Raw genomic sequence first — 10,693 nt, forward strand, 5'->3', positions numbered from 1 at the left:
GAACACTTAGGCATCTGACCACGAGTGACTCACTCTGTCGATGCTTCTTGCCGACCGGAGCAACCGTGACGAATCTCGATAGAGGACTCAGGGCCGTCTTCTGTCGAACCGCACAAACAATTAGTTTACCATGTCAATATTTATTGATCTTAATTGGGCCAGTTAAGATAGCTCAGTGGTTAGAGCGTAAATTAACTGACCGGAATGTCCGTGGTTCCAACCCGACCTCAGCCTCTCGACTTCCCCTGTCTAGGCTTGGGCAACCTGGCAGTATCCGAGCCGTCGTGCTTCCAATATAGTCATTCGGGTTGCATGGCAGCTAGGCACCGAAAGTATGTTACAGCTGAACGATTATCTGATTATTACTACTGGGCCAGTTCTGAGGTTAAGCATGATTTCCGCTCCGTAGATGCGAGGAGCCAGCTCATCAGGACCACTATAGACCTGAAGATTAAAGGGTTCTTCCCGAGTGGTATAACCGGGGTATTGCATGCATGTTTTGGAGATAGAACATCAATCCAAAGAGGAAACAAGGTGTGGGAAAGATATCTCTGTCGACTGATTTGACGCAGCGTACAGACGCTGAAAACAGGAATGCAAAATAAATCCCTTGAATTTGATACTTAGTTTTTACATGTTTAGATGCGGAACAATTATCAGGCGGTTGACACTTAAATGAATCAGAAAGACCTGAATAAGGGAAATGTGCGGAGAGATTGGTGAGTAAAAGGCCGTTAGGGCGAACGGTACTTTCCAGTGCCCAGGCTGAAGAGGGAAGTTTGGTTGAGGTAGTGTGAGTTTTCTAGTTTTCTAGCCCATGCTCCCTCAGAAGAAGACAGCATCGCCGTTTTCATAAATAATAAGAGGAAACACTCTACTGCCTTCTTATTATCATCGCAGAGGACATTAACATGTTAGTCGTTCATGTGTGACGCACTTCCAATTCCTATCTGGGATGCTACCCGAAGTAATCGTGAGGGTCGAGATATTGCTAGGCTACTCAAGCCAGGCAGAAGTTGAGAAGCAGATACGCGACTGTCTGACCTATACCTTTTACTTGCGAAACCTCATCACCGAAGCCGATTCGTTTTCCTGTGCGTGGCAGACATCGTAAAGGAAAAAAGTTTGCATGTGGCTTTTTCACCTTGGTTGTCTTTCAAAGAAATCCAGTTCATCCTAAAAGTGTACACATATACTCCACTGAATTAGGACGGCGATTATCATCTCTTACAGTATAAACTGTTCTGTTGTCTTCATTCCCAGTGCAATGTTAACTTGGCAGTTGACATTTAGGCATTGACACGCCCGACATTGGGTCCAACCTGTGGGCGATGCGCTTTTTTCGTGTTCTTCTCATTTGTAGTTTAGCCTCCGTCCACGCAGTTTACCTTTCAAAAGTCCATATACACCTTCGCTCATGTTGGGCAACAACAATTAAAAAGGATCTTGGCTAGAATGTGCCATCTAAGTGGTCGTAATTTGGTCCTCGTATTTGTACGTAATTAATTCGCACACCCGATTCTCTCTTTACAGGCCATTTTATTCTGGAAATTAGACGTTCTCCTAGAAATGAGCTGATGAACCCACATTGGTTGTCGCTCTCCAAAATTCCAAGGATTTTCTGTGCTCGGCAGCATAACTACATTTCGTCAACCATGACAGATAAAATAATTTCTCTTTCCGAAGGTGGGTTTTTCCCCCTTTTTGCTACTGCCTTAATCCATGTCGTCTTAGATGGGCTACCGAAACCTAGGTAATAAATTTGCACTGATATCCGTGTACTAAAGTTAAAGTTTTTTGAGGATTTCGCGCATTTTTCCCACGTAGGTAACTCCCGAAAAATCACTGTCCAATAGTTTGTCTGAAATAATACCTTTCTCATATTGCTCTCTGAAGAGAGGACACCCCCATGGAAAGTCCATGACGGCGTTTGTTGGTCACGATCTTTTATGCATATTCCCTTGAGAAACTAGACACCCTCTGTGTTTATACTGGGGTGCTACATTAAAAGGTTTCAGTATCAACTTTAAGTCAAGACATCAGATTCTGATGGTTTCCAACAGAGGTAGTTAGTTTATAGACACTTCAACATATGACCTTTATATCCATATATATCTCATTGGTTGTTCTACACCAGCGGAGATGTACTGTCATCGTATTGTGGTCTTACTAAAGCTCATTAGCAATGCACTGGGATTCAAACCCTGGATCTCTAGTAAGTGATGCGGATTTGTCACCGTCACTTCACTAGCGCATATTGGATGAACCTGATTGATCTCACTGAGACAAACGAATACGATCGTGTTTTTGGGCCATGTGAATGGTTTGCTAGATGCCTCAAACGATGCGCTACGTCCGACGGAGGACTCTTTATACGAAGCAAATTCACAAAACGCCTCGAAACTAGTTGTACATCTGGTCTAACCCTATACGATTATACGTGATTGTACCACCCGACTTTCAAGACAGCCATTGAACATATTGCATGTTTAGTTCAACCATGGCGTACTGTCGAAGATGCAATAACTGTGGTGCTTGCCTCACACCGTTGTAAAAGTGCATGTCACAAGAATACGCATAGCACATGTCGCTGACATGCCAGTACACTTGTAACTCAGGGGTCTCCAAACTGCGGTACGCAAGTTCGTTTCGTCCTACCTGCTGCTATCCACCGATCGTTTCTTAAACGCCTCTAAGACAATCACTTTCGATCAGCTTCATGCTTTTGCAATCAATCGGAGAGTGATGTGTATTTCAAAAGAGACTATCGCTGATGCATTGAAGCATCGGTGTTGAACACTGATGTCATGTTGTCGATGATAATGATAATGATGATGATGATGATGATGATGATCACTGATGCACTATCGGTCGATTAGTGTGAGAGCTTACTTGTCTGGCCATTAATTAGACACACTAGGCTGGACCCAAGTTCCATCATCGATGGCCTTGGCTGATTTCCTTGACTTTCATCCACCAGTTTCTCCTGTTGAAGCTCTTAGGCACTTATTTGACAACCGATAACTACTCTAAGTTGGACTGTTCTTCAAGACCTTTTTCTGATAAAACTCGTCTCGAATCAAGATTTGTATAATGGGGAACACTCAGATCTTATGTGGCCTCACATGTGTGGGCGGCGTGTGAGACTGGTTGCATGGAAGATGCGAAGGATGGCTGGACAAACCACTGGGTGTTGCTAAGGTAAATAGAATCCCAAACATAAGGAATTATATCCAACATGATTAAGAATCTCATGCCTTCCCGAAATCCGAACTTAAGCAAACTTAAGTTTTGCTGGTGTGTATCGATAAGGTGACTGGATTAGTGAACGGCCATGCTTCGTCAGGGTTTATCTGGTCTCCCACAATATCGTTTAATTTCTATGAGCTGTTGCTTAACAGACCCTAGTGATACACTTCTGGTAACTTGCTTTGCCCGCCCTATCAGTGAGACTCCATAGAAAGCCTACTGTCCACAGAAAACTTTTGCGTTTGGCTAGCTAACATACTATTTCGCAGTATGATCATGTTCACTTATTTCAAAGTATCTTTTCCGCGCAAAACAGCAGCAATGAGTAAACCGCACAGAAGTCGGTTTTCCTATACATTCAGGTGTCATCCGTTCCTGATTCCAGTGTGATGAGCCACTCTGGATGGTAATGTTCAGCGACACAATACTGAGTTTTAGCTGCGTTAATGGTCCTGTCTCACAACATTTATCCAGTACTGGTCTCTTTTTCGCATATTTCTTATAAATTTGACGATTGTCATAATCCTGATGTTGGTTTATCACCGAACTGGTTACTCCCTTAACCACAGAAAGCGTCAGTACCCTCGCGATTGATAGCCACACTCCAGTGTTATATACCTGTTATTAACTGTCGTAAACCATAAGGGAGAGTGTCCAAGTAAAGAGTACTTGGAAATAGAAAACAGCCTTAACTCTTCTTGTCTGGAACACGTTCTTTTCCCCAAGTGAGTTCAAACTGTCTGGTTAGGATCAAACACCGTCTTTAATCCCTTTTGACCTGGTGGGGCGTGATGAGCGGGTCGAATAAAAGATAGGCAGGAGCCGGTTACCGATTGCTGCGTGTCCTACCCAGAGATTTAGGCGCTGGTTTTTGTTATTGGTATATTAGATTTTCCAATATTAAATTTGGTAACCTTACCAATAGACGGTCTCCTGGGATCCTCTTTTTCGAAGTATTTGGAACTGTCCCCGTGCTTTTCCCGCTGCACTGTCCTTAAGCCCTCTGATTTCACTACACCCGCCTATCCAAAACAAATGCTGTCGTTTCGCCGATTACGGCTTTCCACTGCTAGCCAGTGTATTAATGGGGATCAAGGCTTTAGATGCTCTGTTCCTACCGATAGTGTTTTTTTCACTTTTCAGGCCTAATTCTCATGAGTTATGTGCACTTGTACTCATGGCTTCATTTCACTCAGACTTTTACACCACTAATAGGCTAGGCAAGATAGCGCTGTCTTACTGATGCTTTCGACTAACTAACCGACGTACTGCATCGTCACTACAATCACTAGTCTCTGGGGCTATTGCGCATTAGCCAGTCCTTTTCGGTCTGTTTTCTTGTGGGGAAGTATTATGTAAATTGTTTTCTTTTTTGCGTCATCCAAGCTGCCGCTCAGCTCCCACAAATTGTCCAGCTTCTCCGATCCGGTGCAGTGGTCGCCGTGCCAACAGACACCATCTACGGTGTTTCTTGTTCCGTACATTGTGAGCAAGCTATAAAACGGATCCACCAGCTCAAAGGTCGCCCAATGAATAAACCGATGGCGATCTGTCTGGACGAGGTGTGTTGCTTTGTATTTCTTAGCAAGAGTTGCTCTTGCACACAATCACTTACATGCTCATAAACTACTGCAATCCAGTGGTGAAAAAGTGCCTACCTTCCTATTTCCTGTGACTGTCTTCCTTACTGCACAATATACGTGGGTAATGTCGCCGTCGTGATCATAGAATGCTCTCTAACTGACTTGTTTTTTTAGGTTGATTCTATACCGTACTGGTGTGATACGACTGGTTTGCCACAAGGACTTCTTAACTCACTCCTTCCCGGTCCGGTGACTTTGCTACTCCCGAAACATTCATGCGATCCTCTAAATGCACACCTCAATCCCGATGCCCACCTCGTTGGTGTACGAGTTACAGATCATGGCTTTGTACGGGATCTATGTGCCACCATGGGACGATTGGAAACCAACGGATTCCGTTCCGTTGGTCATCCTTTGGTCCTCACTTCGGCCAACCTAAGTGGCAATGCGTCCGCTTTGAGAATTGAGGTAAGCTGAACACTTTTTCCCTCAGAACTCCATTTATCCTTGCCCACAAGACACGGATAAAGCTTAACATAAGGCAGTCCATTGGCTTCTGATCTGCAGTGGAAATGACGAAGGCCTAAGAAAGTACAGGGCGTGCTTGAACACATTTAGTTTGTGCCAACCGCAGCGAAGGTAGGACCATTCCAATTAGTCTCCCAACCTTTTAATTGAGCACCGGCAAGCTCCTTCCTGGATGGTGTACAGACTACGTGGGGTGCATTACAGTTCTGGTGTCTCTTGTCGCTACCTTTTGTGAAGGCCTCTCAACCGGATTGATTAATCATCCGCTTCTGAACCTTAGCAGCTTGGAATTGTGCCAATTACTGTTTGGGTTGTCTGACCTTCTACAGCTCAAAAATCTGGAGATGTCGAGCAGTCTGACTATCCATGGTTATCCGGGTGTTTGAACTTGCCAGTTCCCGTCACATTATGGATGTTGTAGTCCAGTTGTCACAGATAGGTCAGTTAATAGACAGATTGGAATACCGGGATATGTCCCATCCTTTCTGTTCTCACTCGACGATTTTTCCCTGAAGATTCAGTGCCTGATTAAGCATCATCTTGCGAAGGTACTACTATGGGTAAAAGTAGCTGAAAAGCTATGATGGTCCTGAGTCAGTGCTGTCCTCTGTAAAACTCTCAAACGCCACCATTGAGTAGTGTCACTGACTGTCCTAACAAGATGTTATGTTGTCATAAGAAATTAAGGTTGACTCTTTTAAAATCTTAGCAACCAATTATTTTTCATAGCATTCCCCTGTCTTGAATTGTCAGTCAGCTTATTTCCCGACTCTATGTTGCATAGAAGAAGGCGTCAGTAGTGTGACTCATTGGTCCATCATTTCATGAAGGATGTGAAAATCAGAGTTCTGTTTGCAGTCAATTACCACTCGTAATGCTTTTTTTGCCTCCACTCTTGCTACGCACCAAGGAGTTTTCAACAATTTGGCCGGAACTAGACCTCATCGTTGACGGAGGTCCCATCAGCACTTGTGCAAAAGAATCGGCTCGTTCTGGGTCTACTATCGTTGATCTGTCCAGTGCATCGAAAGGTCTTTATCATATCGTTCGACCAGGCAGGTAATCATACTCACTTCAGCAGCCTAACAAACTTTCAACTTACCTACCTTTGTTCTTTATCTGTAGCTCCCTTCTCCAGATGCATTGATCAATTCCAACGGGTTTCTCATCATTTCCTGGTGTGGACTTTTTCCAATCCCATGTCAGGGTAACAAAACCTTAGTCTCGTATCCTTGGAGTTTCGCACATAGTACGGTTACACTGACTTATTCAGTCAGCTAATTTTTACATGAGTTTGTTCCGTGCAGCTTGATCACGGGGGTTCATGAAAAATTGGCGTAAGTGAACTCTGCAACGCCGCTTCACCTCTGTTCCGCTACGCATCATTCGCTGGCAAATTTAAGCCGAGAAACGAAGCACTGGACACGTGATTCCAAAGTTCACTTCCTCATCTTTTGGCTTTGGCTGGGGCATATCGAGCAGAGACGATTATTATAGACATTACCGCAGTTCAAAACTTCAAACTTCCTTCATCCTGCTTCAGAAGAAGGAGGGGGGTGGATCGTTGTCCGCAGCCCAAGCCCTCCACAAGCTTGTATCCTTAATGGAATGGAACGATGGGGTCGAATGCATGATTGCCTTATAATGGATTGTTTCAATGCCCCGAGTATTGGATAGAACTAAATCTTTCCAACTTTGTTTGTTGTCAGATTTTTCACTAAACTTCTCTGAATATTTCCTGTAAATGAGGCCTGTCCAAAGAACTCTGTGGAACTCGCTCTGACGCTCTGTAGATAGGACCGTGTCACCTCATCTTGGTGTTAACGAGGCCTGGTGGTTCTTTCACAAGAAGCCACTCCTTAATCGCCTCGTTCCAGGAACTTGGGAGTACCCGTTTCCAAAGAATCCTCCAGGTTGACTCAGAACCGAGACCTTATTCTCACAGGACAGAAATTTGGAGAATAGGTCTGGATTTACAGTTACATGTTGTGCCGGAACAAGTGTGTACATCTCAGAAGTTACAGCAGAGAGGCCTATTGGCGTCTCTTTCTAGAATCACTCAAACCAATAACCTTTCCCATATTTAATTCGAATGTGTAGGCTGGGATTCCACCAGTAATCCTGGGAACAAATAGAAATTGGCTGAGGGTTGCTTGTCGAGTGTTTGGGAACGTGCAGCCTTATACAGATTAGTGTACACTTATGACTTCCTTCCGATCCGCATCGTTTATTCCACTAATCCGACCAGTTTACGTCCTTGAGGATGTCTTAGGTTCTGACTACGAATTACATCCTATTCCCTCCTTCATTGGTGCCATCATGGTAGGCCAGCATCAGGTCCCTCATCTATCCAGCCTCTTCCCTTTGGGGATGTGAATATAATCTAACAGACTTTTTGGTTGTGCGACAGTGAAGTATGTGTCAAGATTAATATTGCTGTCTCTCATGGGGATGAAATCATCTCTCCGATCAACCTGAGAACGAGGTGGCTCAGTGGTTAGACCGCGAATTTACTAACCGGAAGGTTCGTGGTTCGAACCTGACCTCTGCCTCTCGACTCCCCCTGTCTAGACTTGGGCAACCTGACAGTATTCCTTTTAGTGGCATGGCGGCTAGGCACTGAGAGGGTACTACAGCTAAACGAGCCTGAGAGCTTGTATCTCCCTTAGCGAACGCGAGCAGGTAAAACAGTGTGTAGAGCAGCTGAATGCCGCGATTCGGAAAACTTCTGTCTTGTGTGCTATCCTCGATAGACTTCAAAAAACTACAGCACTACCTCCATTGTGTGTGCCTTGCATCCCGGATGCAGCATGATTTCCATGAGTTCGGGAAAAATGGGGCGGTTGCATTGAGAGAGTGATCGTTTGAATGTCGTCTAGCAATATAGTTGATAGAGTTCCTCGTCCTTCTCTCTGTTGCTGCCCATCTATCTGCCATCACTCCCTAGGTCAGTGCAGACACCAGCAAAAGTAGTTCCTCTACGTTTTTATGTTTGGATGTCGCGCTTGTTACTCCAACCGTCTTTTTTTGCTGGTGGCATCAGATTTGTTCAGACTGGCTCTGTCGGTCTAGGCAAGCATTCATTCTGGTTCCTAAATCTAAACTGGCATCAGAAAGTAAACTATTCGTGCTGGACTGGATGTCAATGTGCACCTTGGGCTAACATTCATATGGCACGCGTGTTCAGGATCGTGTTCTCACCTTTGCTTGGTAAAGATGGGTCTCCAGCTTATTGATTACTTTGCTTACTGTCATACCAGAACACAGGCTAAGGGTATAAAATCACCAATGGAGTCTTATTTTGAGATGTCGATATTTGATATTTCTGTATGGGTCTAAGAATCAGCACAGGATCAGGCGCAACGTTGAACTCAGGTCCTTCGAACAAACACTCGGATTCTGAGTATTATTATTGCTTCACGAAATTTCTATGTTCGAGACCGACGATTTGTGATCATTTAAATGGGGGATATGTCATCAGTATCACATGGCCAGATTGAAGTGTCTGACGATCGGGAAGGTGGATTGCGATCCGCTACAAGAACCTCGATCCGGTCTGTCATGCCCATCGTGCATAAGACATATTCAGGCACATGTCTCTTTGCTCGCGCCTTCAAGGGTGCCTCCCAGTTCTCTCAGTATGATCATCACCGTAACTGCAGGTGAATGGATAAATACAATCTGATGTTGAGACCACTCCTGGAGGTGTTTTGATCGACATCAACAGTGTGTTCAGTTTTAGTCTGCCTGATCAATACAGATCAACACTGGAATCGCTTTGCATATTTGTTCATCAGCCTAAAAGCAGCAACATCCAGGAATTTAGACACTGTATCCATATTTTGAAGGCTCTTCTTTGTTGCTAGATATATTGTGTGCAGATCCTACGTGGCTGTAACACTGATTCCTCACCACTGTTTTTGACCTGTTTGGCGTCTACTTACTGAATGGAACCCTAGAAACTCTCCCGATAGTTGGACATCTGTGTTCATCTTGTTCGCTTGCACCAGTTGTGTTTCACGTATCACTATCATTATTTGATTGTAGGTATAATGATGCACTGGTGCTTCGTTGTATGGCAACTGCAGTTGACTGCTACTGAGCAGGATGAACCTTACTTGACGTATTCATCATTTGCTGTTACCGCTGTAGACAGGCTGACCAGATTGTTGTTCTGTAACCCAGCTCATTTGGTTCAATTTGTCATTGGATTATCTCGAAATAATCGTACATAAATGGTTCGCAGTGTGAACCCTTAGTCCTGCATTGATTGCTTTCCGTTTCTGTACACAGCGCGTTCAATTCCACAGTCCAAATACTGGAGAACGGTTATGGCCTGCGCCCTTACAATGATGCCTGATGCATTTTTGTCATGCCAAGTGAGTATGTACTGACATTCTGCATTCTGCTCCTTGCAAACTTGTGTTGAGGCAGCTTGGGCTAATTTGACTTGCAGACTACTGATTACATTTGGGTCTTGTATTTATCTCGCACTTGATAACCGACTGTTTTTGTTTGGGTTTCAGGTTCAGCTGCTAATCGGCGTTCGCTCCTATTTTCTCCTCCCCGTTCTCTACTGATTCTTTTCTACTTTGATCATGTGGTTATCGAATAGATTCTTCCTGTTGGTGTTCCAACCAGTTTTCTTATTTTTAATGGTAGTGTGTGGAGATCTGGTCGTTTTCAATTGAGATTTCGTCCTGTAAGTGGAGCCAGTCTGTACTGAAAGGCTGAAAAGCAGTGTACAGTTGTTTCATCCTTACTGCTAATTATCAGCAGTGCGCATCTCATGGAACTCCAGAGAGTTTCGAACTGGCAACCTCCTGGCTAGTAGTTTGAACTGCAACACTAGATGAGGACAATGGTGTTCACATTGACTATGAACTAATATCCAATTGGAATGTCCCTTCTTTTAGTCTATTCTTCAGCTGGTTATCAGACACCTTAAAGCCCATAAATCAAACCTATATAAACGGTATAGAGTTTAATGGATTCTGTCTAACTGATTCCTGGAGGGTATGTGATTTTGAGACAGTTGAGGAACTCATGTGCACTGAATCGAGTCGAGTTTCTATGGCTTTTAGCAACCCTTTCCGACTGCGTCAGGCTGTTCTTAGGCGCGTTTCATCTGTTTTAGCCCTACGTGGGATTCTGTTTGTGTCACGCTGGAGTAAGCGACAGCAACTGCTGACCCAGTGTGTTTTGTCAATCGAATACATTAAGGCCGAACTTCTGTGTGCATGCGTCATTCCTTTGTAAATCGCACTGAACGCGAAGCGATTTTTAGCGAGCCTTACTGGGTTTGAATCTTGGAACTAAACAACATACTGTAC

At 44.2% G+C, this 10,693-nt stretch overlaps 1 protein-coding gene across 1 annotated transcript; it reads left to right on the forward strand.

Annotated features, from left to right (window-relative positions):
- Positions 1 to 204: 204 nt before the first annotated feature.
- T265_02622 (hypothetical protein) lies at positions 205 to 9,987 on the forward strand (the record flags this gene model as incomplete). Its single annotated transcript, XM_009166920.1, has 7 exons — positions 205 to 472; positions 1,534 to 1,686; positions 4,636 to 4,811; positions 5,007 to 5,300; positions 6,271 to 6,419; positions 9,654 to 9,739; positions 9,887 to 9,987. 6 exons carry the CDS (start codon positions 205 to 207, stop codon positions 9,718 to 9,720), a joined length of 1,107 nt encoding a protein of 368 aa, XP_009165184.1.
- Between the last annotated feature and the right edge of the window lie 706 nt (positions 9,988 to 10,693).

This window comes from Opisthorchis viverrini (genome assembly GCF_000715545.1).
Source record: "Opisthorchis viverrini unplaced genomic scaffold opera_v5_33, whole genome shotgun sequence".
Lineage (NCBI taxonomy): Eukaryota > Metazoa > Platyhelminthes > Trematoda > Opisthorchiida > Opisthorchiidae > Opisthorchis > Opisthorchis viverrini.